Source organism: Lipomyces tetrasporus (assembly GCF_029532465.1).
Source record: "Lipomyces tetrasporus strain NRRL Y-64009 chromosome Unknown POJ06scaffold_6, whole genome shotgun sequence".
Classification (NCBI taxonomy): Eukaryota; Fungi; Ascomycota; class Lipomycetes; order Lipomycetales; family Lipomycetaceae; genus Lipomyces; species Lipomyces tetrasporus.
The window spans coordinates 1,019,289-1,044,359 of NW_026611601.1; the positions used below are offsets into that span (position 1 = coordinate 1,019,289).

Below are 25,071 nucleotides of genomic sequence, written 5' to 3' on the forward strand. Positions count from 1 at the left end.
TTTTGAGAAACTTGCTCTGAGAGTGTAGAGCGTGTACGATACACAAGACTTTGCTTTGACCAATTTGTGAATAGATATTTGGGTGAACGGTTTGTCTATCAACGAGAAAGCGAAACTTTTATATTACAAACCACCCAACTAATGACAAGACAATGCTCTCACAACAGAAGGCACATATTTCGCAGTCGTAGACAAATGATCCCACATGTTCCAACTTCCTGAATCTTGATGTTCAAGGCAAACGATTAAACCGACATAAACAAACTTGACAGAATCCCATAGCCATTTGTATATATGTACAAAGTGAATAGTAAATTTACAAAATGCATCCGACGCGTTACTGAGAACTAGCCGCTGTACTTGATTGTTCAATGATTAAATGTTCATCGACATCCTCCTCACCCACGGCAAATTTGCGTTCACTGACATGGTCGTCCTCGTTCTTGGAAACCAATGCCGGAGCAATCCAGACCTTGTGGGCAATTTTCTCTCCTTTTCCATTTGGATGCGAATACAAGCACTCCGGATTCGTACACGATCTATCAAACCGGCAAGGAATGTTAAGGGGGTGCGTGAAGACGCAATCCAGTCTGGTACATTCCGCCCCGTTGCGGCAGAGGATAGCTGACTTCGGATGGCGGAACTTACAATGTGGGTTCGTACAGTAAGGGTAATATTTGCATTGCTCAAGACTTCGTCCAGAATCTTCCGGTGGATTTGTCATAGTGACCTCGCCGGTTCTCATAGACGCAGGAGATGGATGACCCTTATCACACTTGGACAACGTTAGTAATCTGATTCGACGGGCAAATAAAGAATGAAAATACTGACGTTCTCATCTGTGCATGCAATTCCATCAGCACAAGCTTCGTTTCGGAGAATAAGAGCTGAACTGTTCGCTGGCGTCGGATGTGCAAATTCGCACTCAGCATTCGTACATTTCAACCCGAACTTGCACAGTGGCATCTGCTCTTCACCGTTGTGCTGCGCAGCGCTTGACTTCGTCCAGGCATTAGGCTTATTCCAAGATCCCTTGCCTTCATTGTAGTTCTGTGGCTGCTTCTGGACTTGTGAAGAAGGCGCTAAATATTGTGGGAACGCGGATTGCATTTGGTTTCCATTACTCTGAAAACCACCAAACTGCCGCGCCTGCTGCGTCAAATACTGATGCTGTAGCTGAGCAGCCATCATGGCTTTCATTTGGTTTCTTGACCATGGCGTACCCATTTCGAACAAGGGCGTGAACTGGTACTGACCACCCGATGCGACGTACTTGGCTGCGTCTTCGGCAGACATGTCTTCACCGACGTGTATCTTGGCACAGGTCCCTCGGTCATTCGGACAATTAGGAAATTGCCTACATACAGTTAATATATAAAATCGCTGTCAGTTACATTGTATCATTAACGTCTACTTACTCGCAAATCTGGACAGGATGAGGAAACTTGCAAGGCGCCATATGATATGGCCAATGTCTGCAACGGTTCCTTGGTGTAAGCTCGACTTGGACCTCATCACCTCGCTCATTGTCATTGCCATCGTGCCCATATCCATTGCTGTTTCGGTAACCGTTGTTGAAATTGTTTTGGATAAAACCCATTCTATCACCAAACCCGTTGTTCACACCACGACCACGGTAACCTGAGCCATTTTGACGTCCGTGACCGTTATTTTGGTGGAAGGAGTTAAATCGCTGTGCTGTATGGTTCTGCTTGCCTATCGCATACTGGCCGCGCACCCGATGTAGATTACCGTCAGGTGGCTGTTGCATGGCATTTCTCATGTTATTATAAAGTCTATTTCTCAGTGGTCTCTCATTTGATGGTCCCGTGGGTCTAAATTGTAAAATATCAGCATCCTGCTAACACAGTAAGAGGTCACATGTCGCTCATATACTTACATGAGAGCATCGGTATCGAGCTGCATAGCCGTGTGGTCGTACGACGAATTGTCACCCGTCTGTGCATTATCCAAATTCATACTTGAATCCTCCTGAGACTGCGTCGAGATATTCTGTTCTTGCTTTTGATTCTCCGGACTCGATAACCGCTTTAGCTCGTCGAACAGCCATGTTGTGAAGTCTCTGGCAAATCGATCGGGCCCCAATAGCTCGCTAAGCTCATCCTGAATCTGCTCTGCCCCCTTATTGTTGCACATCATCACAGTGATGAACTCTGATATGAATGGCGTCTCATCCTCCGCGAATCCTTCGCCTTGTAATCGTTGTCCAATGGACTGCTGAAGCGCCTCTGCGAGAGGCGAACCGACGGTTAAAGTCGAATCCATAGCTTCCTCAATTCTGCCAAGTAAGTATAAACGCTATCTCCTCCAAAAGAATAACAGCAACCAGTCAGCCGTTAAATCTCGTGAATCTGCTTTCCTACAACCCAGGTGATTGATCTGCGACGAGTTTATCGTGGGAAGAGGCACGGCGAGAACAGCTCGCCTAGCTAATTCCTCCGTGGCGTTTATTGCCGAAAAAATGACCCAGCTGCTCACGTGATCCTGTCACTACCCTAACCCCAAAGACTTATTCCAAAGTACAGAATAAATCGAATTATATAACTAAGTTAACTTATGATATATAGTTAAACCTGGAGATTTAAAACAAGATGCCTTCTAAATAATAGAACCTTTCCTCTTCCCAAAAAGGTAGTTTTCCGCAGACAAACACTGTATGTAATAATTGAATTAAGGGTAAAAGTCCAAAATACCACTGAAACTTTTCAAAAAGTCCAAAATACCACTGCGCCGCGTACCCACAGTACCCAAGTAATTTTCTACTCCACCCACCTCTCAAAATAATTTACCCTCCTTTGCGGTTTGAGCCCACCTGGACGTCCTCACAAGAAGCGAGTCCGAACTGATGACTTCGGGATCTCGAGGAAAAAGGTGACTTGCAGTCGATGTCACAAGCAACTTGGTCATAATGCATCAACATGCAGAGAGCCATTGGAGGAGTAGGGATGGGTTGGACTTGGTGGTCAGGGTAAATAATATGATGTACAAATGTAAGAAAATTACTTGGGTACGGTGGGTACGCGGCTCAGTGGTATATACGTTGGACATTTTGAAAAGTTTCAGTGGTATTTTGGACTTTTACCCTTGAATTAATAGTACATAAATCCACTAACAACGCACAATATATCACCTACAGGCCATGGACACGACGGACTATATAGACAAAGTCTCTTCTTCGATAGATCCATATACTTCTTGTAGAGACGAGATTATATTTAGCAGACCATCATTGATCGACATAGTGGCGAGAACTATCGCTTATGTTAGTTTCATATATAGATGACAACCCATTTTGTAAATGACTTACTGAATGCGTAGAACAATACAAAATCATCTTCGGTTCCAGAATCCTCGCTAAGCTGCTTCATACGATACTCATTTATCTTAACAATCATTCGATCACGAGCATGTGTAGTATTTGGGAGATCATATGGAAGAGGTAAATTCAAACGCAGAGCCGCTGCAATTACTAAATAGCGAAGTCAGCTTTGCCTTCCTGCATTGTAGCTCACGGCACTCACAGTAAAATAGCAAGAAAATTCGATTGCTCAATTCTTTACGTTCCTCAATCGTATAAGCAATAATCTGCGCCTCCCGCTCTGAAGCATTGAGGTCTTTCATGATCATTGACTGTCACGGTGCGTTAGTTGCCCTCTCAATATCATCCTTACGAACTTGAAACATACATTCATATTGTGGTAAACATCCAAGACCTCCTGGGTAGTCTTCATCATGTTAGCATAATGCTTCGTTGGGAACGGACCCTTGAGTCTAAATTCGTTCGCAGCTGCGGGCATCAAGGAGGTACGCATATTCAAAAGCGACTTTTGTACTTTCTGCTCGTCTTGGATGCTAACATATGGCTTTAACGGCGCACCCCTAACTGAAAGACTGTTGAGGGGATCATTCTTCCAAATCAATCCCATCCGGATCCACAGGATGCTCAACTTCCGTTTCACATTCGCGCGCGCACTGTTTGGCCAAATGTACAGAGTAATGAATAAACTCCACAAAACACCACTCGACACTGATACTAGACGATGAACTAATCTTATCAATATCACTATACTACTAAATGGCGTCCTTGCGACTCACAGGCAATTTCGCTAACGATTGGGTTCGCGCCTCCTTCATCTTCATTCCGGTCATCGCGGTCAATGTCGTTCTGTGATAGACTGTAGGAGTAAAGAGCAGTTAGATTAAAGGCCAAAAGAATGAATCTAGATCAGGTTAGCAAAAGCTTTATCAATGCTCTTGGTGGATGCTGCGACCAGATGCCCATACCTTCCGAATGAACTGTTATTTTTCCAACCAAGAATTATGCAAAAACATGGGAATGCAATAAGAAGGCCGATCAACGCCAAAGCCACACGGTTAGATGAGAAGAGGTACCAAGCTAGCCAAGCAGAGTAGCATCCGATAATGGTCCCCGAAAGTCTAGGGAGACAACGTCAGCATTGACTTCACAACTACTGTTGCGCCTAACTGGCCTACCTCCACAGCACAGACGACGTTGTGCCTCCTATTGAAATATTGGTCATAAGAACAAAAGTCGCAAGTCCCCACTCTCCTCGGTAGTGGCTGAAACTTTCCCGTGTTTGAGGAATGTAAGCTGGAAGTGTGAAGAGCAGCGCACCAACGCCGACTTTGATTCCAAATCGCACATCGTTTCTACGGAACATTCGTAGCGCGCGCCAGAGTTTCAGCGTCCATGGATCACGAGATGTTTCCTTCAGATGCTTGGCGCCTATATTATCGTCGCTAAACAGATGAGCTAGGTTGGAAGGAACTGTAACGTCCTCTTCTGTACTAGCATTGACTTCTCGTACATTCATTGGATTCGCCTTCCAGAACAGGAGCCACCACCAAGATTTTGGACGTCCCCTCGCCGCATAATTTTCATATTCTTTCAGAATATCAATAATATTGTAAATTTCTCTGGCTAGGTCTTCCAGACCCTGTGAAAATAGCCCGCAGGTTGATGCTACTTTCTCCAGATGGATCGCAAGTTCTGCGCGATTCGCCTGCTGTGAAAATATATCTTGCGAATATATCTCCTTCAGAGCTTTCATACGAGCAGAAGAGAACAAATCAAGAGCCTATTTGCCTTTGTCAACCCTTGTAGTATGCACCATGCTTGACGTCAGACATACCAAATTTAAACTTGACCCAAACCTTGAGTTCAGACGAACCTCGTACTTCGGTGAATTCTTATCGTCAAACGGTAGGACTTCCAAAATGTTTTTGATAGTATATGTAAGCGATTTCTGTATATATGATTAATTTCTCTTTGCAGTTTGAAACATAGTGAATAAATTAATACCATTGGCGGTCCCAAGTAGTATACGAAGATATCAAAGAGCTCCCCACAAGAAGACCTCGTCTGTCCTGGATGAAGATTTGTCAAATTCCACTGCATCTGCAGCGAACTCCTCAAACCACCAAGATGCTGCGTTATACTCTGGATTGACTTGACCAGTCTCATCTGGAGAAAATACTCCGCTTCCGTACCACGGACGTAATGTTCATATTTGACTTCTTGGACTATGGAATCGAGAGACGATATGAGGCCACCTGCGTTTTGGAATAATTCTTCAATTTCAGTCTTGCTGACGTCAGTGCCCGACAAAAAGCTCTTGGTAATAATCGCCAACTAGAGTCCCGTATTAGCTTCGACTTCACCATTATTAGTGCAGTCCTAGCTTACTATATGAGAGTAAGTATTCATCAGCTTGTTACAAGCCGCCTTCAGTTTACTATTCGCAGTGACCGGAAACACCGTAAAGCACACTGTAGCTGCAATAAATACACCAATATTCACTAAAAGTCCGACCTGTAAAATTTTTGAGAAAGATACTATTCCTTCTTGGACCGATCCCTCGCGTACCAATATTCTTGTGAACGCCGTTGATGCCACAGAGCACGCAGTATTGAATGTCTGTTTTCCCATTTTATGCTTCATAAGCGCAATTGATCCCAGACCGCCCGCGCAAAATACCACCAGTACTATTGCGTACCCAACCCATAACAGATCAAGTTTTCTAAAAAACGCAGCAGTGACCATGCTGCAGCAGGACAGGATAGTGCTGTAGACAAGTGCGAGTTCTGCGAATGTGAATGCTTCTATCATACTTCCTACCGTTCTCGATGGGTGGAAATAAACAGTTACTGTAGCTGTCAAGTGCTTTCCGTCACCGGACCCAAGCAGTGATGATATTGTTGAAGAAAATACGGTTAAAGAGGCAAGGAAATAGGTCAAGGAACATTTAAGCGGCCTTGTAAATTCGCGAAAGAATATATTGTCGTATATCCATTTGATCCACCATATTGACTGTACCATGTATGTTAAACGTCGTTCGAAATTAGCGCAATGACGCGATACCCATCTGCGCATGCGGGATGTCTTGCGCATCAACACTCGAGAACCGTTCGCTAGTCTGTCGTCGACCAGGAGTGCCGTATCTTCGCCCGCTTCGTCGTCTAAATCTTCTTCTGCAATTAATCTCTGCCGTCCTGACGATTCGGCTCTTGAGTCGAACGTATCCAGTGTGATTTGTCGACGCACTCGTTCCCCTGTCATTGGCAGGATCAAAGAATAGTTTCGGAGCATTGAATATCTAGGTCTCTCCTGTCTCTCCAATGTAGATCCTGGCGGCACGTCTTTCGCCGCTGATTCCAGCGGATGTACCTGGCCATTTGGTTTCTGCTCTGTTATAGGAGTGCTTCCCGGACTGACGCTATTTGGTGTAGACGGGACTGCCGCTGCTGATTCGATGACGTCTGATGGGCCATCAGCACTCTCTGGCACCGCGGGTAACGGTCCTAATGGGTCTCCCATTAAATTCCGTCAAAATATATGCTATCGGCACGACGCTGCATGTTAACTAGACAGCGTCTACTATTTGAGAATCGCTGCAAGTCTGAGGTCGTAAGGTGCGTCGCGGCGATATCCAAGTGCGTATCTCGCGAGCGATGCTGTGCGCTGCGCCTCACGCTCACGAATTTGTTCTATAGGACAAATTGATGGTGGTAGAATATTCAACCTACACACCCTACGAAAGGACAACATGTAGTTTTGCAAAATAGTTTCAATATTGCTCTATAGATTCAAGCCGCAAACTTTCTGTTGTCCTTGGGTACGTATACTCCATACGATCAATAGCATCCTTAAAACCTGCCTTTCCGAACAATAAACTACAACTGTGCATCTAACCTACAACGCGAAACCGAACAAAAATGTTGCAAATTATCAACAAGTCAACGTATAGACAATGACAGTAACAAGGACAATAATGAGAAACAAGCACATATGTAACAACTGATAAATACAACGCAGTCCGTAAACAGTGTCTGGAAATTACAAAACTTCATTACTCATGGCTGTCTCCCAGAACATCATATAGAACACAATATATACCACACATCTGCATTTCCAATCTTGCTATTAATCAAACTTTCCCCCACCAGCCGATGAAGGAATAATGCTATGACCACTACCAGACACACTCCTTGAGAACCGTCGAATTTTACCCTTCCAGTGCCATGCGATGACAAGAAATATACCGATTCCAAAACTCACAAGAGCGAACGGATAACCAGCGCCGATCTGCTTGATAGTATTAACAAAGTTGACAAAGTTGCTGGTAGTGGACTTTGGCTTTATCTTATTTCGATTGTTAATAACTGTCCGCAAAGTATCCAGAACAGCCTGGCGCGACGTTGGAACAATTGGCGGACCTTCGGCGGTCTGGTCCCAATACGCCTTATTATCCTCGTCATTAATAATGACACGCTGACCGGTCTCCCGAACGTCGATGCCATAAGTCTTCTGAAGCCACCGCTCCCAGAACAAACCATCAACCCATGCGAATCCAACCTCCCTTCTTGGAGAAAGCACAATATGCATATTTTGAGCCTCCTTGAGGGCCTTCTCATCACCTTTGTCATTAGCCTCCTCTATCTTCATCTCTTTCAACTCGCGCTGGTTCTGGCGCTCTGCCTTCTCCTCGCCAACCCGCCTGTCCATCCATTCCAAAGCAGCAGCTTTCAGCTCCTTCTTAGATAGATCAAACTCTTCTTCTTTGGACTTGTCAAGGATTCCCAGAACGACGGTTCGGCCCTGCATAATCTCATGAGAATTGGCAGCTGATAGCTCCGGAAGTATAGGAAGCCACACAGTTTTCATCCAAGCGAGGACCTTTAGGTGGTCACGCATATCTTTCGGTGACAGTGCTGTATAATAAGAAGGACGGCCGTCGCTAATAGCCACTAGTCGCGGGAACGTAGTTACACGGAATCGAGAAGCAAGGATCGCTGAGGTGGTTGTAAAGAGCGGTGCGTGACCAATTAATGGCAAAGCGACCCGGTCGAGTGCATCCTTAACCTCTCATTAGCTTCCAATGTCACGAGCCTGAGACAACACACTTACAAAGTCCTCCTTAGCGGTATTCTCGTCATAGAAATACAAGAATATGACTTCCTCCTTCTTCTCAATTTCCTCAAACTCAGTGGCGTCGACCGAACGCACCCTGGCGCTCAATGCCTTGTTGGCGAAGGCGACGAGGTCGCCAACACCACGCAAACCATCGTATTCAACGCGTTCAGTTCCGAGGAAGTACATTAGCGACGGGTAGCCGCGTAATCTGGCATCTTTGCATAATCGGGTTTCTTCATCGCAATTGACCTCAGCAATGTTTAGCCTTCCCTGCATCTGACCGGCAAGTTCGAGCCATGCAGGCGCCAATGCCTGGCAGTGACTACACCAGGGAACATAAAATTTGATGAAGTAGCCATCACGGGTGGATGTTACAAGTCTAGTGAATGACGAGAATGTGAGAGGGACGGAAACGCCGTTCGGATTTGGTGTGGTACTAGTGGTAGCGTCGAACTTCTCAGCGTTGGAGTTTTCCTTCGGTGCAACGGATTCATCACCAGCAACTGTCTTCGCACTTTCGACACCCTCGATATTTTCTGCTTTCATCCCTGTTTCAGTGGCCACAGCTTCCGTAGTGCCCTTGGTATAAGCAACAGAATCCGTTTTCATGTGGTTAAGAGCGTAATCTTTGAGTGCATCGTAATTGCGAGCGTTGGTGGATGGATACCTCTCCACCATCTTCCCATCCTGGTATAATATGAACGTGGGGTAGGCCGCCACTTCGTGGGCGTCGCAGAGGTCACCATTGGCAGCACAGTCAATATTGGCGAAATGGAACCCTGCAGCTTCAGCCTCACTAGCCAAGTCATTCGACAACTGTGACCACACTGGAGCAATTGCTTTGCAATGTATGCAGTACGGTGAGAAGTGCTTCACCCACCAAATCCCCTGACCGTTGGTGACTTGTGACGAGAAGGACGCTGCGTCTAGATCTATAGTAGCGTCCTTTGAACCTGAGCTCTCTGTCGCGGCGGGCGCGGAGGAGTCGGCGTCACCCTCAGCTGGACTTGGAGCAGCTGACACCGACAAGGCCGATAGTATCAGCCCGATCAAAAATAAGAGGCTGGATGGGGAGAGCGAGCGCATGGTGATGATGTGATCGAGCGGACGAGGTCAGGGGGTGTTCGAGAGGATTGAATAAGCGCGTTCAGAAATTAGCTGGCAGGAGAAATCCAGCGAATGTGTTGCGGAGCCTGGCAATCAGGGCTAACTGATGTGGTCCGAGAGTTTTTCAGATTTGCGACAACGAGAAACGGCTGCCTGCTGGAGTCGCGAGTGAACAGGCGATTGTATCTTACTGGAGATTTATCATCGTTGAAGCAGCATTAGTCGCGCGACGCAAAATTGGCGGTCGGGCAAAGAGTTGGGCGCACAGGCACCCTAACCCCCTGCCCATAGCCCTAATCCATTCTTCATCGTCTCCAGCTTCGCTAATCCCGATGACACCACACTAGCTTCCCGATATTTCAGCAAGCGCACATCATACCGCAAATGGCTGATCCTCTAGGACTTCTCCGTCAGGCTGTGGCAGAGCACTCGCTACCTAAATTGCTCTCCTCCTCGGACCCGTCTGGTCCTGTGGTCGATGATATAGCAAGAGCCACGCATCTGGCATTCCCAGCAGATCCGTCCGTTTCTCCACTACCTTTGTCGACACAGACGCGATTCGTTAGAAAAGCCGGTCCCAATACTACCGGAGGCCCAATCGATTTGCGAGCGGCATACTTTTGTTGGCTATGTCGCGACGAGAATGTAGCACAGTACATTGCACTTTGTGGTGAGAAGGATGTTGTCAACTTGACGTTTTTGGAGCGTGCATCTCTAGTTACGTGGTTGGAGGGCGCGGATGAACAATCAGACTACATCGTCTCCGATGCTGGCGCGGCTGCTGCTACTGCGCATGTTGTGTCGGAGCCGAAAGCTGCGGCGGTCACTACAACTATACCGGCGGAGGGCGCGCAAATGAAGGCAAAGCTGAGAGTCAAGAAGCTAGCGGACCCGCGACTGGAACGAACATATGCGAGGGAGAGAGTGTTGTTCAACAGGAACACCGCACTGCGAGGGACCAAGCAAACCGTGAGTCAATGGTTCGGAATAATTTCTACCTACTACAACTGACTCTTTGTTTATTAGGATTTTTCGTATGTAAGGAAAGAAGCAATGGAATCATTCATGCGTTCCCACAATCGCTCGGCACCAGGAACACACCAACGCGGCGCTCCATACGACGCGTCTCAACGTGGCCCATCAACAGTCGCTGCTCCTGCTCCGTCTTCAGGGCCGTCCACCAAGCGTCGGGATCCCATTATCCTGCTCTCGCCATCTGCATCCTCGCTTCTCACAATGTCCAATATCAAAGACTTTCTTGAACGTGGAACTTATTCGGCTGCACCGCCAAGTTCCTCAACTGTCAATATCCAGATGATCAACCGAACATCAAACAGACTAGGCCAGATACGATTTGTGGTTGTGGACTCCTGCGAACGGTTTAAACCAGACTACTGGGACCGTGTCGTCGCTGTGTTTACAACTGGTCAGGCATGGCAGTTTAAGCTATATAAGTGGCATAATCCGCACGAACTGTTCCAGAAGGTTAAAGGATTCTGCGTGACATTCTCTGGCGATCCAGTGCCGGAGAGTGTACGCGCGTGGAATGTTGACGTAGTCCAAGTTGACAAGGTTCACAGATTTAGGGATCGGGAGACAGTTGAGGGATTGTGGGACGTACTTGAGAAATGGATGGAAGTGAGAGGATGGTCTGGGCGAGGGAAACCTACCATGTAGTCATACTACAATGAGCCTGACGTTTTTGTACTAATAGTATTTGTCTGTAATTATAGTGGTTTTGTACATATGACTGGCCCACCGAATTGAGGAAAGAAGTCAATTCGATTTCCACACTAGTGCAGGATTGACCTTGATGAACTCAACAAAAAACAGGCAATTCCAAAATGTAGCAAAGTATCAAATATAAATGAATGACAATGTAAGAATCGCGCATTGCAGCAAATCAAAACCATATCAAGTCGATCTATTACGGCAGCCTCGACACTAACCACAGACAATCGCAAATGATGAGCAATCTGTATTTGTATGTAGTATACCACCATCTAAAAACCAACACCTCCCACCGAACAGATGAACAAAAAGCAAACATAACCAAAAAAACATATGTAACAATGAAAGCGAACCATACAAAAGGAAAGGAGTAACAAATCCACCGAATGGAGAAAGAACCAGACAAATGAAAAGTGCAACAGGCGACAAATATCTTATACTCCACAATTTAACCAATGCAAACGTTTAAACCGCATTCTCTGGAGACTGCACATCAGCCGTGTTCGAATTGTTTGACGGCTCGGGACCACGGAGAATGACCTGTTCCATCCGTCTGGCACGAAAAAAGTTCGCCATCGACTTGAGCAAGATGAACCACCCAAGCAACATCAAGAAATAAGAAAACCATTCCGAACCAGTGGAAGCCTGAGACCCGCTAGATGTATTAGTGCCGTTTCCGGTAGCTGTCTGTACATTGTACGAGTTCGGATCGCTGGCAGCGCTAGCAGCGACAGCCGCAGAATTAGCACCCGAGCCAACTCCAGTGTCCTCCTCAGGCGCAGATCGTATGTAGAACCCGTACTGGATCAAAGTGATACCAAGGCCGGCACGGGATCCGTTCTTCGCAGCATGAGTAGTGTGCAGGAGATATGTAAGTAAGAAACCGACAAACTGGAACGACATCGAAATGAGCATGTTCCAAACAAAGTTGAAAAAATTTCCAACCGGCAGACCATCAATGAAAACTTCATCCGAAGACATTCCCGGTGCAATGATCGTAGTCTCCCAGTATGGCGGAGTAGCATCCGCGGCAGCCTCCTCGTATGAGGGAGGGTTCTCTTCGCTCGGCTTCTCACCCGCCTCAGGCTTAGCCATGATGTTGGCGAACACGCCATCATTGGAGTTGGCGGGCGCGTGAATGTGGTGGGATGAAGAGGCAACAGAGGATGATGTTGACGGGGATGTTGACTGTGACGATGTAGGTGCTTGCTCGGATTCTATACTCTCAGCGGTGGTATTGTTGTCGTTCGTAGGCTCGGCAGGTAAAAGTCGTACCCCTTCTTCTTGACTCCGGGCTTTTGCAGCTCTGGATGAAACACCCGCATGCGCAGTGTCCGATCGTCGGAAAAAGAAGTCGTCGTCACCGTCGTCGTTGTCGTCGTCACCTGCGGGCATGTCGAATGACCGAGCAAGAGGATCGTCCGGCTGGATTGGCATGTACGAAGCGACCGAGCGGAAAGAAGGCGGAGGGGAGATGGGGACAGGTCCGACCGCACCGGACTCTCCAGAACCACTCACTCCTGCATTTGCTGGAGTGGAGGTCATTGAGATCGCAGATGCGGCGGAAAAGGAGGATGCTGACGATGTCCGGTGAAATCCCGGGTGAGCACCGGAGGGATTCCGCGGCAGCTATTAGATGTAAGTAGTTGACACAATAAAACCAATCATCCATATACGTACTCTAGAATATTTGCGACCTAGACGAGCCATAATGGGTTGATGTTGGGGTAAAAGGGGAGTGAGACTGTGATAATCGTTTAGAGGATGATGAGAAATGCGAGAATGTCGAACTCTGGACGGGAGATATAGATAGACTCCGGACGGCGGAGACAAGGCGAGTCTTGCGTGGCGCGGGAGCTGACATCGTGACACCAGTCTCAGCAAAACACGACCAATGTGACAACGGACATGGCGTATCTCCACTATTGCACGAGATTTGTGCTTGGGTAATCAATCCTTCGAGAAGCACAAACACGTGTGCAACCATGATATGCTTTTGGCCTAAACACAGCCCCCTTATGTGCTTTATGGTCTGATATTCAAACTCCTCACCTGCATATATGCCATTAGCCCCCAAATTGCATTTAAAGCGCATCTGACATGTATAAGCGGCACCAAGTGCCGTACCTAGCGAACCCATCTACAATTTTGTTGGAGTTGGCCGACTTTCAGAGGCAAAATATTATTAATATACGGGGCAATGCCGGGCAGGTTTCCAACACAGATCGAATTTTTGAAGAGTTTGTCGATTGGCAGGGGTGCTCTTAAGTTACCGAACAATGTCGAGAACATGACACTCACGTTCAAGAGGCTGAATTCCTATGGACATATGGGTGCTCGGTACGACTCTTCTGAGATTTTTCGGCGGGACTGGCATCGAGAATAGCGTCTGCGGTTGCTAATATCGTAATATAGGAAATTCTGGAGATTCTATCTACCGAAAATTCAGTTTCATAACCCAAATCTACCGATTTCTGTTATCCGAACCGACGCGACTACCGAGGCAGAACACAAAGCTGCGCCATCTACATTGACTATATCATTTAGTAAGTTCAATGTCACAGCTCTGGCTGTCACTGCAATACTAATACCGATAACCGCAGAAGATCGCGCACCAGTCGTCCTAAACGTCAAGTACAAGCATTCTGACGGTATATTGCAAGATTTTATTTCTGCAACCAGGGCTGCGCCAGTTAAAGACACGACTCCGCCCCTCGGCAAGCCAGATATGAGAATAAAGTTGAACCCATAAGAGTGTTACTGGTGAAGTTGCAGGTAATTAGCTTGCTGCAGGAGACTGCTAAGGAGCATTTGTACGATACATTACGGCGTTTTAGGAATGATTGAACCAGAGATAGGCCTGGCATCATATTTGTGTATATATGCTTTAATTGTAAAACTAGATATGATACTTCACGAATGATTTCAACTCTAAGCTTTTAATTTTTAAGACAAATACTGTTCGATATCATTAATACTTAGCAGTCATACGATATTATTATATACATCAACGCAGGATCGACCTAGCTGACAGATTCTGTCACATATCATTGCAAACTGCCTTAAAGACTGTTGTCACGCAATTAGATTTATCACAGATGCACATCTGACGCCTGAAAAAATGAACTCCTCAAATTGGACTAATGACGTTATGTCGGGCTCTATCGGTATATCTGCCAACTCATGCATGCATGCAGCATATTTGTTATCCACTAATTTCTAGTTTCTTGCAGCCTCCACACATAGTTCCGCTGTCGGGAGCCGCCCCGCTGTCTGGAGCCGCCTTCGTCTGATCACAATCAAATTAGTCGTCCGGGACAATTGATCCCTTGGTGCGTCTAGGATTTTTTTGCCTAAAATGGCGAGGTTTTCCAGTCCTTGGGTTTCATGTATTTGGCGCGCCCTTGCCGCCATGGCCTCGTCGAATTCGCTAGCTGTCAGACCCGAAGTTCGCCGTAGCTGTTTTGATCGAGTCAGGTTGGTGATTCCTAATAATGATTCAGTGTCATTCGCTAGCTTCCTCTTCTTCCCGGCAGCGATACTAGCTTCCGGCGCTTGCGAAACATTCGCAACACAACTTGGACCATGTGTTACGTCGCAGACAGTACTACCGGTCGAGGCCACAGAATGCTTCTTTTCACTGGACACCCCTTTAACGTCCTTTGCAAGTCGCAACGGTAAGTTCGACTGTTTCAAAAACAAATTCGGTTGACGCATTCGTAGATCTTCAACCCATTTGTCACAATCGCTCTCAATATGATAGTCGATGATTCCCTTCCAAGCACTAACGGCCGGTGCCGTTCTATTGACAAATATCACGACACCGCCACGCTCGTGCACTGCTTTGGCGACTTTCCGAACAAGCTTCCTGACGCCTAGGACCTTGAGTGATGTGCCAACTATTATGAGGCAGTCCGGTCGCGATTTGATGTCTGAATCAATAGACCGGCCGATGTCGTCGCCGTCTGGATGTTCTTCACCGTAGAGCACGATATTTGGCTGCTAATAGTCAGAGTATGCAATTGAACAATGGCTAAGATCATATCACTTACTAGAAGTCCGCCAACGCGTGGACATCTCTTTCCGGCATTTGTCCGTTCCTCAGCTAGACCAAGGGTCAGTTAGAGAGATTGGATAAGTGCCAACAATTGCCCACCTTTCTCTGAGCACACGCGGCACTCAGGCACCGCGCCATTCTCCAACGCCTTGAAATCCTCGTTACTCCATGAAACCTTCAATCCACACATTGTACATTTCAGCATATGAATATCGCCGTGCAATTGCACGACTTCAGATGTCTTCCTTTCGACACCTAGCCTAAGTCCGTCCTGACTCTCCAGTCCATCAATGTTCTGCGTGTAGCATCGCAACAACCTATTTTGATCATGCAATAGTTTTATGAACTTATGGACTGCGGTAGAACGCGCGCGTAAAATACAGGAACGTAGACGCGCCATGAAAGTGCAGAACACTGAAACAGAGACTGGGCTACTGAACAAGATGGCGTCAAATAAATCGCGACCCTTGACGACCGCCATTGGATGCTCTTTTTTGACCATAGCGTACAGTCCGTCCTCTGAGCGAAAATCCTGCGCAGTAAGTATTAGCTGGGTAAGCTAGTGGTAAACAATTAACTTCCAACACGCGCGTGGCCGCCGAGTCCAATCTCAACAGCCATCACCAATGGAATAGATCAATTACTAAAATAAAATCAACCTTACAGGAATACCAGCATTGCACGAGATTCCAGCACCAGTGACAAGTAAGATCCGCTTCGCCTTCGCTATGGACGCCGACACCGCGCCCAACACAAGCCCAGTCTCCACGACTTTGTTAGCCTCGCCGAGACGAATGCTTTTTGGAACAGAACTTTGTTGCGCTAAGTTCACTGGCACAGTCATGGTGTGATACTTATATTCCGTGTTCGTAGCGGCTTGTCGTGGAGAGGACCATACCCGTCCCAGCTGCGTCGCGGTCGTAACAAAACACTGTGCTCGTAACAAAACACTGTGCGGCGCCGACCTCGAGCCGTCCGCTGTCACCGCACGGACCCGCAGCATGCCCAGATAGGCACCGTGTAAATAGTTGATACTAGCCAGACCAATAAGCATCACTAATACTGGTAAGAACATCACTAATATGCCATGAACAGCCAGCCATCTAAACATCCTCCGACCTTGTATTGTGTCAAATGGCATGCACTAATGTACATAAAATAATACACATTCATCATAATATGCAATTCATTACAAACTTCTGGTAATAACAACTCGACATGCCCGTAACCGAATACTAAGTGCAGAACATACATAGTAATACCAATGCATCACCAGGACTATCACTGCGTCAGTTCACCCGCCCGGACCGGTTTAATGCTCTGAGCCATTCCCTACATAAATTCCGTTGCCGTTGGTGACAATTGCATTTGAAGTATCTACATTTGGCAGAAGTTTCCTGCCCAACAACTCCTGCGCATCAACGACCGCCACCCACCCAATCCGCTTTAGGAATACACGCTCATCGCTCTCACGATAGCGATCCCAATAATCGATACCCTGTTGAGCAGAGATCGATAACGTATCATATCCACTCTTGATAATATCCGATACCTGTTCGGAAGAGAGATGCCCAGACGAGAACATCGAGCGTTCTTTGATTAGATTGTGGTAGTGTTCTGATATCGATATTAGAGTGCCGATGGAGGAATGTTCTCGAGGCATGTCATAGACGGTTGATAGTTTAGTCAGTAATTGGCCAGTCTCGATTAGTTTGTAGAACAAGTCGTCGTAGTCGGCTGCTCCTGACAGAAAGGCTTCGCCAGCTGAGAATGCCAGAACAAGAACGCGGATTGTGTCGTCGATTAATATCGACATCCCTTGAATCCCGCGAAGATGTTCGGAAGAGACTGTGATGAAACGAAGAAACGAAAATATCGATTTCCAGAGTTCGGACCAGTGATATTCTGTGCAAAATTAGCTGCATACTTTCTGTGTTAAACAATGACATACTAAGCCGTATGCGTAGCCGCTTAAGCTGAGATATTATGCGTTGAATAGTACCGATAGCCAAGCTAAGAATATTAGCCAAAATCATATAGAATATGGCACCGAAAGAGGAACTACGCATACATATACATAGGCACATCCAGCGCCCTCTTCATGTTGTGATCCACAGCGCCAATTAACGTGTCAAGAATTCCCTCGATCAAAAACCTCTCTCCTTTGACAAACGGTAGACATGGTTGCCGTTGCCGGCACAGTCGCATTGACGATCGACACTCTATGCTCACTAGTTTCTGCATCGCTACGGGATCTTCAACCAAAATTCTGTGGACTAACATTGCGAGACGCGCGTAGCAAGCATGTCGCTCAGAACGGTGTTGATGTTGCAAGAGGTAGGACGAAAGGGATAAATAGGATCCGAACGGCGTTTCTAGCAAGGTTACTAACAAGGTAGAATGACATACCACGTAAATGTTATACCTTCTTGTGCAACTGTCTTTGTTTCTATGAGTACCTGGGAGAAAAACTTGTTGGCCTGAACAAAGTTGCTCGTAGCTAGGAGAATAGTCGCCGATAACGGCGGTCTGTCTATTGTAAGCCCTGCCCGTACGAATGAATACGCTGTTACTCACAATTGCGCCAATGCGCTGTTAGCAGTCATCTGAGGATCTTGTTGCAGTAATGCTGACTTGGCTCGTCTAGCGAGTCCAGAATACGATGAAAACATTGATTCTAGTGAAAATCCGTCTGCAGCATCGTCTGCAACCGCAATATACTCCTCTCTTGCCTCTTTGCATATCCTGCCGATCGCGACGACGATTTTCTGCATCACTGATTCGTCAACAAAGTCTGCTAGTCGTGTTTGGTAAGGATTGTATGCTTCCAACTTGTCGTAATTCGATAAGACGCCAAGAAGAACAAAAGCTTCAAAAGTATGTGACGTCGTTGCGTCATCGTATATTATCTGAACTAGAACGGGGAATAGATCTCGCTGGATGAAGAAATTGATGAGACTAGTTTTGTAAGTGCAGCATACTGTAGATAACGTCGCTCGTAGAGCAGCGATCCGTAGCTCTATCATTCAATACAGTCAGGATCTAACTACCAAAAACCTCCGAAAAAACTCTTACTTGTCGATCCGGTTCGCATAATGCGTTCGAGGGCATCCACAAACTCCTGTATGCTGTTAGATACTTTGTACAGTATCCCACTGTCCTCAAATTGCATCTACCATAAACTCTCGGTCTACCCGATCTAAGCCTACTAAGACTGTAATGACCTCAGAGCTGGTGAATTGCTTCGCCAGAATCTCTCGAATCAGAATTGTGAGGGTCTGCTCAAATCAGCCTCTGCCTGCCAAACACGCAATTAATTCAAAACAGCGTTACTCACGTCCATTGCATTGGCGACAATTGCTGGATTACTATCACTTAGTGATCTGACTCCACGCGTGAATACAGTTTGTGCAATGCCCTGCGTTTGCTCGCATTAATATGGTAAGAAATCTCTCACATCGTCAAGCATCACACACCTGCATCTGTAGTAGATCTTCAGCTGAGAATCCTTCCAGAATTACCGAAAATGCCGATGGATTGGCCTTGAGTATAAAAAACTCGACCCAGAAGCCATCTGTCTCGGGTGCCTTTGCTCCTTCCTGGAACACGATAAGGGATCAGCTTTTGCTTCCACCTCGCACAGCTCACCACCAACAAGGCTACAAGTAGTCACCAAACCAACCCAGACGTACCTTAAATAGCTGCTGGTATAATCCAATTATTTTAGGCTGCAGGCTTCCTCGCTCGACGCGCACAAGTGGCGACTCCAGCGTTGCCATTCCCGCTCTGTGCGTCTTCGATTCTGCTCACCGCCTTTCCCAATGGCGCAGTCTTAAAATATATTCGCCAAGCTCTTCCCTAACAGACCGAAGAGCGCCTTAGCTGCCGATCCGCAGAATTGCACTCGTGGCCGTAGAAGCTAGTCGGAGAAATGTCTTGTTGGAAGGTGGGGCTTGCTGTAGATTGCGTCTGCGATGCACTCATAGCCTCAGGAGCCGCAGGAGCTGCTCACTGCGAGGCCCCCGGGAGTAAGCGCACGTGACAGTACACTATGCTAAATGTACGTTAATCACCAGGAATCCTTTGAAATGATAAGGGCATGAATTAATGACTTTGAAACATAAGACTCGCCCTGCTGAGTCACTGAGTTGGAACTATGATTGGGGGACCATACTGGACACCCTACTGGCCAGGGCCTGGACGGAAGACTGACGGTATCACATTCGTTCTAACCCTCTACAGCTGGTGTCTGAATACTGGGAACGGGAAAAATAGATGTTGATTCACTGAATTAGAAAGAACTAGTGAATATTTATTACATACACTTACAGTCGGGATACTCTTCACAAATCACCATAATGGATCGTGATAGCGTTCAGTCATTGGATTATTACTTACTGTTTCACTATGTTTGACAGGAGGTCGGCCTTACCAAATCAACGTGGCTGCGGGAAACTAGCTTGGGATAGTCTGGCTTCCACAAAGCTGTTACATGTCCTACAATCAATCGGCAGTCCATGATGATTGATGTGGATCTCAGACCGCATCAGAACTCGAGCCGACATATCTGATTGCTTAAGCAGTAGAGTGTTTATTCTCCATTGGAGTAAAGGTCTGCTCACCAATGCGGACTCAGGGAGGTGTTTCCGCGCGTCAGTTTCGCGTCAGACGACAGGGTAAGGAAGGTTAGTCGAAGCGAATCATGCTGGGATGACATTGTCAACGACGGAAGCTCAAAGGATCTGCAGCCCTGGCTTGCAGTCTGAATGCAGATTGTTGTGTCAGGCAATTATAGACCCGGAGACGAGATATTGACATTAAACTTACATTTTGCGTAGAGCTCAAATAATATTTTTCGGCGGAGCAAACACGATCCGGTGAAAATTGAACGCCAGGTACAAGCTGCACGTCACGCACCAAGTAGCCGGACTCCAAGATTAGCTCGCAGCAGTGCGCGATACCAGAAGCGAGTCGGCGTGCAACACGAGGCCGCTCGGACACGGAAAATCGTCTCCGTTACACGGTGCCTGTGTGATCGGCTGCATGTGACAAACTGACAATACGGGATCCTTGTGCGGAGCCGCACGAGGCGCTTGCCTGGCTCCTATTGCGCGATGGCCGGTCGTTGGTTGAACGGCGACGCCTGCTGTCTCCTCCTGATTAATTTTATCCCAATGGTCCGCTTTGCGAGCGATTTGGCTATCCGTCTGTGTCAAGTTCCGACTTGTCCTCCTCGTTTGCATTGGCAACCAATAGAGACCGCTGTGATATATTGGCATAGCATAGTTGTTCTAGCCGCAATTGATCCCGATGTAGTTGTCGCAGCCAGTCGTTTCGTTCGTTAAGATTCGCGAACAGTAGACATAGTTAGTCCAGGGGCTCTTTTTCTGTTGAAACACGCGGTAAGTGCTTGACAAGCCGACATTTGCCAGACTATCCGCCCTCGTGTAGTTGGTCAGTCGCCTTGCTTCTCCGCAACCGGCTTTACGACGAAATGTGGGGTCTCCAGATGCCAGACAGTGGTCAACAGCGTCAACGAATTCGTATCGCTCCCTTGCTCTTGCTGGTCACACCAGGTAGTCGCATTCCTGGTATCTGCCGGGAAGTTGCACACTCGCCAGCTATCCTTCTTGACACGCACGATCTCCTGGGCGACAATAACTCGGACGCCGACTTTGGGCTGCTTCAACTCCACAACGAGGAAGGGTGACCTCAGCGACCGCATCGCGACGTCTGGAGAAATAAAGAAATTTACCGTCTGGAACGAAAAGAGTAACGACATTGGCAGCGCCAGCGGCCCAGTAAGCTATCGCTGATGCTGCTTCACCGCAAACTAACAAGCATGTAGGAGCAGTATTGTGACCTCCCAATGTCCGAAACGACTGTAGTTGCGTCTCGGTCGGTTATTCTGTCTGATATCACGAACACATGTAACGGCAGCGTTACTCCGGTCCTTAAGGTCGTACAATTGACAGTTCAGTTTGCAGGTCCCAACGAAGAATCCGAGGAGTTTCTTCCCGTACTATTTCTGCATCTTGCTACCTCCACTAGAATCGAATTGACGTGACAGTATGGCACCTTCTACACCGAACAGGTACCTGCGCATTCCCTTCCTCCATTTCAGCCGTCCAATCATAAGCGTTCGAGCCCATCCCTCTATCCAATACTACTTCGCTCGAATTGACGACCACACAGGCACATGTGAAATATGTCGGGCTTTCTTAAACTTTTAGCTCACCGACCGGCTGTCCAGCAGGAGTGGTTCTTGGATGACATGTAACCCCGCACGCCATCACAGTCGGGGACGAAGCTGGCTGCAGCACAAGGTGCATCGCAAGCTTCATATGAGGCAGGTTCATTGGCGTTGGGCGAGAGGACAAGGTCGAGGACGAGGATGACGAGGAAGCAACAGGGAATATTCGGCACCGATATCTGCAGTTTGCGGCGCTAAGGGACGAGTGGCCGAGGAAATCGATTTCGAAGGACCCCATGTGGCAGCTGAATGGTGGTCGCTTGCAGAACTCAAGTTCTAGGTAATCAATGCGCGACTGCGACATAGCCGCGTGGACGACATGGAGAGGTGAGTGCGTCGGCATTGGTTGCTGTTGGCAAGTCTCTAAAACTCATAGGTATCTCCAGCAGGTCCCCGATGAGTAGTAGGTGGTGTGCGTGCGTGGCGCACGACATATGATAGTTAGTCACGGATGTATATATTGTTGCGACTGTTACGAAAACATAGAATGATAGCCAGTTACAATGTGAACACGGATGGGACGCGTACATCAGAACTGACGTAGTGACATGCAAATTAAGGGTAAATCTAGAAAATTATTTGCAAATAAATCTGCATTCGTTCTTAGTGAAATAATTACATCGAAAGACACACCCCTATGATGATGACTACTATTATACCTGTACAATATAACGCAAACGTAAAAAAAAAGGCGCGAGCATCAACTCGTAAAAACAAAACAAAACAGCTGATCAAACCTCAAAAACTCCCACCTTTGTAAAGCCGTATTAAAAGAGAGAGGTGTTGTAAGCCAGTAGATGCGTTCAAATCGCCATCTCCCGCTGCAGCTTTCTAAGCTCCTCCTCTTCGTCCTCCTCCTCCTCAACTTCGACCTTGGTAGGGGCTCCCAGTTCTGGCAATTTCGCACTCGGCACCCGGCCAGCGTTCAGCATCTTGGCATCCAACTCCTCCTGCTGCAAAGCCTCCAACTCGTCCTCGAGCTCGTCCTCATCGACAGTCTCGCCCAGTGGCCGCGAAATGGCTTCGCCGATTTCTTCCGACAACGCCACCTGTTCGCGGATCTCGTCCATGGTAGCGTCAACCTTGTCGATGTTCATGTTGCCGTGGATCTGCTTCATGGCCTTCGCTCCAGACTGCATGACTTTCATGGTTTCAAAATTGATGTTGGCCGACTCGATTGCGTTCGACTGCGCCTCTAATGTAGCGATTTGTCCTTGTACCCGTTCTAGTTCGGATTCAAACATTTTCTTGCGCTTAAGTGCGTTCTTCGCGACTGCGTCGGGCTGTTAGTACTCTTCATCATCCAAATATGACACGGAGCATTGCCTCCACAAAAGGCCTCTATCTGGCATGTGAAAAAGACGTACTCAGTTTATTCGTATTCACGTTTTTCCGTGCAATAGACTCCTGCTCTGCTATCTTCTGTTCCGTATGTTTCTCCTTCTTCGACAGCATCTCCAGCTGCTGACGTAGTGCTATGATCGCCTTCTTGGGCGCATCCTTTTGGCCACCAGCGCTTCCTCCGAAAAGATAGGACAACATATCTGGCGTAGTGGAAATATATGATGAGATATGCTAATGCGGCTGAGTGACGATGTCGGATCTATGAGAGTGATGAGATTGAGGGCGTCTGACGTAGACTTCCCGTTTCGTGTATCGGCGTCGGTAGGTCCTCGTATACCAATATCCGTCACAAGTTTTACCCTATCTGCTTCAAATAAGAATTCAGAATTGCAAAAATATGCGGGAGGTGGAGCTGAGATTAGCGTACAGAGCTGACGATTGCGCATGTGCGTTGAGGTTCGCCAGACGGGCTCCATACCGCCGGGCCACTGCGAGGTTCTCGCTGTTCTGCGAACCCTTGCCCATCTGGAAGCGCCACAGGCTGTGGCCTCAGCCAGGGCATTGACGACACATTTTATCTCCTAGGCAATCAAATTAGATTACGAAGTAAAATGTGTAGTATTGACCCCCTAGAGCCGTCGTGCCGTCTATCTTATCGTAGATACTAGATAGTAAATATCTGGCATCCTTGGTTACATTTGCTAATTCTTAATTCGATCTGCGGACACGGCCAATAAAGTTAATCCCATCAATTAATGTTTCAACGCGTCGTAAAATATACAAAGTAAGGACAATCTACACATATGCACATCAGTCACTCGCTGCTACAAATGTACATGCGCAGTCTCCACTGGCCGTTATGAGGTTTTCCTCATTCTTGGCCCGTAACTAGATGCCTTGCCACCATGCGTAGATACCTAGCAAAAACAAAAACAAGCAAAAGTCCGTGATGACGTTCGCAACTATATGTGTATATTGTGCAGCCAAGTGCAAGTACGATGAATATGGCGGAGGTATATACGCCGCCACTTTGGTAAAAATCGACTTTGATGGCGATCGGCCCTAAACCCAGGTTAGCATCGAAGAAACATGAATCTCTAGTACCAAAATCGTTATTGCTACCTACCTTCTCAATCAGCAACCGGCTTGATTGCAAAAGCAGCTCAATAGTCGCAAAATACCAAAACACCATGCCGTTCCTGTTTCCCAAGCTCTCCACGCGCGACATTTGCGATCCCTTCACGCCGAGTCCTATGGTTGCGTAGATACCGAGTAGGATAATCGAGACTATATGCACTGCTCTCCAGTATCGCGCGTTGTCTGACACCTGAGGTGCAGTATTGGAGGGCATAGCGCCAGTGCTGTTCGGCGCAGTGGTGGACGTCGGACCCGGTGATCCTGGAGGTTGCGAACCGTCTGATGAGCGGGACATGTTCATCAAAGCTGAGAAGAAGTCGAATTCAGAGCCATCACCGGTAGTATTCTGCCTCAGGAAATCTTCAAACCCAGCATCAGGACTCTGTGCGCCAGTCCCAGTCGCATCCCCGCCGGCGACCTGCTGGCGTCCCGCGGCAAGCAACTTCAGAATCGGATTCTCCGGCAACGCCGACAACGAGCTGCGTCGCTCCAGTCCGCCTCCCGAAAACGGCGCTTCGGGAGAAGCTAGATCTGGTGCGAGTTCTGGCGGGTCATCGTATATTGATTGTGAGACTCTTGATTGTGGGACAACGTGTTCTTTGTAAGAGGTCGATGTGTTGTGCGCTGTGTTGGTAATCTTGTTCAATCTGTCCGTTCCACCGGCGAGAATTCTGGCCTCTCGTCGTTCGCGTCGGAGACGGGCGTTGTCGGCAGCGGAGGGCGGGTCGGCTGGTGAGTTGGATGGAACCGGCGCTTCTGACATTATGCTTTACACCTTCCTCGAGTTGTTGGACAGAAAATGCCTACTCAAACTCTTAAAATCCAGTTCGTAAGCAATGGTTGATAACCGCGAAGCCTTAAGTTGACCGATAGAGCGATGGTGCTGATGTTTGATTTCAATGGTCGATGAGATCAAGATCCGTCTTCCATCGACCCAGTCATTCAGGTTAGACGTTAAGCGCAAGCAGGCTCAAGGTAACGATCTGA

The 25,071-nt window shown here is 47.4% G+C and overlaps 10 protein-coding genes across 10 annotated transcripts; 2 read left to right on the forward strand and 8 right to left on the reverse strand.

The window, feature by feature from the left end:
* Nucleotides 1-101: 101 nt before the first annotated feature.
* Nucleotides 102-2,418, reverse strand: POJ06DRAFT_119652 (uncharacterized protein). Its single transcript, XM_056184221.1, has 4 exons — nucleotides 1,901-2,418; nucleotides 1,419-1,835; nucleotides 832-1,357; nucleotides 102-775 (listed from the first exon to the last, which is right to left on the reverse strand). The coding sequence occupies exons 1-4, from the start codon at nucleotides 2,284-2,286 to the stop codon at nucleotides 338-340; spliced, it is 1,767 nt and encodes a 588-aa protein (XP_056043362.1). The 5' UTR covers nucleotides 2,287-2,418; the 3' UTR covers nucleotides 102-337.
* Nucleotides 2,419-3,141: 723 nt separating this feature from the next.
* POJ06DRAFT_119703 (Fusaric acid resistance protein-like-domain-containing protein) lies at nucleotides 3,142-7,162 on the reverse strand. The gene is made up of 10 exons (XM_056184222.1): nucleotides 5,729-7,162; nucleotides 5,345-5,674; nucleotides 5,175-5,288; nucleotides 4,516-5,120; nucleotides 4,306-4,458; nucleotides 4,117-4,241; nucleotides 3,708-4,066; nucleotides 3,543-3,651; nucleotides 3,329-3,490; nucleotides 3,142-3,272 (listed from the first exon to the last, which is right to left on the reverse strand). Exons 1-10 carry the CDS (start codon nucleotides 6,857-6,859, stop codon nucleotides 3,175-3,177), a joined length of 3,186 nt encoding a protein of 1,061 aa, XP_056043363.1. The 5' UTR covers nucleotides 6,860-7,162; the 3' UTR covers nucleotides 3,142-3,174.
* On the reverse strand, nucleotides 7,163-9,769 carry POJ06DRAFT_119706 (thioredoxin-like protein). Its single transcript, XM_056184223.1, has 2 exons — nucleotides 8,450-9,769; nucleotides 7,163-8,398 (listed from the first exon to the last, which is right to left on the reverse strand). Exons 1-2 carry the CDS (start codon nucleotides 9,539-9,541, stop codon nucleotides 7,466-7,468), a joined length of 2,025 nt encoding a protein of 674 aa, XP_056043364.1. The 5' UTR covers nucleotides 9,542-9,769; the 3' UTR covers nucleotides 7,163-7,465.
* Nucleotides 9,770-9,905: 136 nt separating this feature from the next.
* On the forward strand, nucleotides 9,906-11,261 carry POJ06DRAFT_301759 (RNA pol II accessory factor, Cdc73 family-domain-containing protein). Its single transcript, XM_056190744.1, has 2 exons — nucleotides 9,906-10,531; nucleotides 10,589-11,261. Exons 1-2 carry the CDS (start codon nucleotides 9,947-9,949, stop codon nucleotides 11,237-11,239), a joined length of 1,236 nt encoding a protein of 411 aa, XP_056043365.1. The 5' UTR covers nucleotides 9,906-9,946; the 3' UTR covers nucleotides 11,240-11,261.
* POJ06DRAFT_254875 (uncharacterized protein) lies at nucleotides 11,262-13,216 on the reverse strand. The gene is made up of 2 exons (XM_056187825.1): nucleotides 12,974-13,216; nucleotides 11,262-12,922 (listed from the first exon to the last, which is right to left on the reverse strand). The coding sequence occupies exons 1-2, from the start codon at nucleotides 13,001-13,003 to the stop codon at nucleotides 11,759-11,761; spliced, it is 1,194 nt and encodes a 397-aa protein (XP_056043366.1). The 5' UTR covers nucleotides 13,004-13,216; the 3' UTR covers nucleotides 11,262-11,758.
* A 138-nt stretch (nucleotides 13,217-13,354) lies between these two features.
* Nucleotides 13,355-14,279, forward strand: POJ06DRAFT_119767 (uncharacterized protein). Its single transcript, XM_056184224.1, has 3 exons — nucleotides 13,355-13,633; nucleotides 13,709-13,839; nucleotides 13,897-14,279. The coding sequence occupies exons 1-3, from the start codon at nucleotides 13,494-13,496 to the stop codon at nucleotides 14,043-14,045; spliced, it is 420 nt and encodes a 139-aa protein (XP_056043367.1). The 5' UTR covers nucleotides 13,355-13,493; the 3' UTR covers nucleotides 14,046-14,279.
* A 233-nt stretch (nucleotides 14,280-14,512) lies between these two features.
* POJ06DRAFT_223871 (DHS-like NAD/FAD-binding domain-containing protein) lies at nucleotides 14,513-16,260 on the reverse strand (the record flags this gene model as incomplete). Its single annotated transcript, XM_056185685.1, has 4 exons — nucleotides 16,015-16,260; nucleotides 15,450-15,882; nucleotides 15,346-15,398; nucleotides 14,513-15,295 (listed from the first exon to the last, which is right to left on the reverse strand). Exons 1-4 carry the CDS (start codon nucleotides 16,192-16,194, stop codon nucleotides 14,513-14,515), a joined length of 1,449 nt encoding a protein of 482 aa, XP_056043368.1. The 5' UTR covers nucleotides 16,195-16,260.
* Nucleotides 16,261-16,662: 402 nt separating this feature from the next.
* On the reverse strand, nucleotides 16,663-19,129 carry POJ06DRAFT_268798 (uncharacterized protein; the record flags this gene model as incomplete). Its single annotated transcript, XM_056189332.1, has 10 exons — nucleotides 16,663-17,255; nucleotides 17,302-17,363; nucleotides 17,422-17,725; nucleotides 17,776-17,879; nucleotides 17,928-18,369; nucleotides 18,426-18,471; nucleotides 18,527-18,628; nucleotides 18,688-18,768; nucleotides 18,827-18,949; nucleotides 19,043-19,129. 10 exons carry the CDS (start codon nucleotides 19,127-19,129, stop codon nucleotides 16,663-16,665), a joined length of 1,944 nt encoding a protein of 647 aa, XP_056043369.1.
* Nucleotides 19,130-22,172: 3,043 nt separating this feature from the next.
* POJ06DRAFT_119848 (Snf7-domain-containing protein) lies at nucleotides 22,173-23,636 on the reverse strand. Its single transcript, XM_056184226.1, has 3 exons — nucleotides 23,375-23,636; nucleotides 22,971-23,311; nucleotides 22,173-22,876 (listed from the first exon to the last, which is right to left on the reverse strand). Exons 2-3 carry the CDS (start codon nucleotides 23,143-23,145, stop codon nucleotides 22,407-22,409), a joined length of 645 nt encoding a protein of 214 aa, XP_056043370.1. The 5' UTR covers nucleotides 23,146-23,311; nucleotides 23,375-23,636; the 3' UTR covers nucleotides 22,173-22,406.
* Nucleotides 23,522-25,012, reverse strand: POJ06DRAFT_119801 (uncharacterized protein). Its single transcript, XM_056184225.1, has 2 exons — nucleotides 24,074-25,012; nucleotides 23,522-24,009 (listed from the first exon to the last, which is right to left on the reverse strand). Exons 1-2 carry the CDS (start codon nucleotides 24,845-24,847, stop codon nucleotides 23,836-23,838), a joined length of 948 nt encoding a protein of 315 aa, XP_056043371.1. The 5' UTR covers nucleotides 24,848-25,012; the 3' UTR covers nucleotides 23,522-23,835.
* Nucleotides 25,013-25,071: the final 59 nt, after the last annotated feature.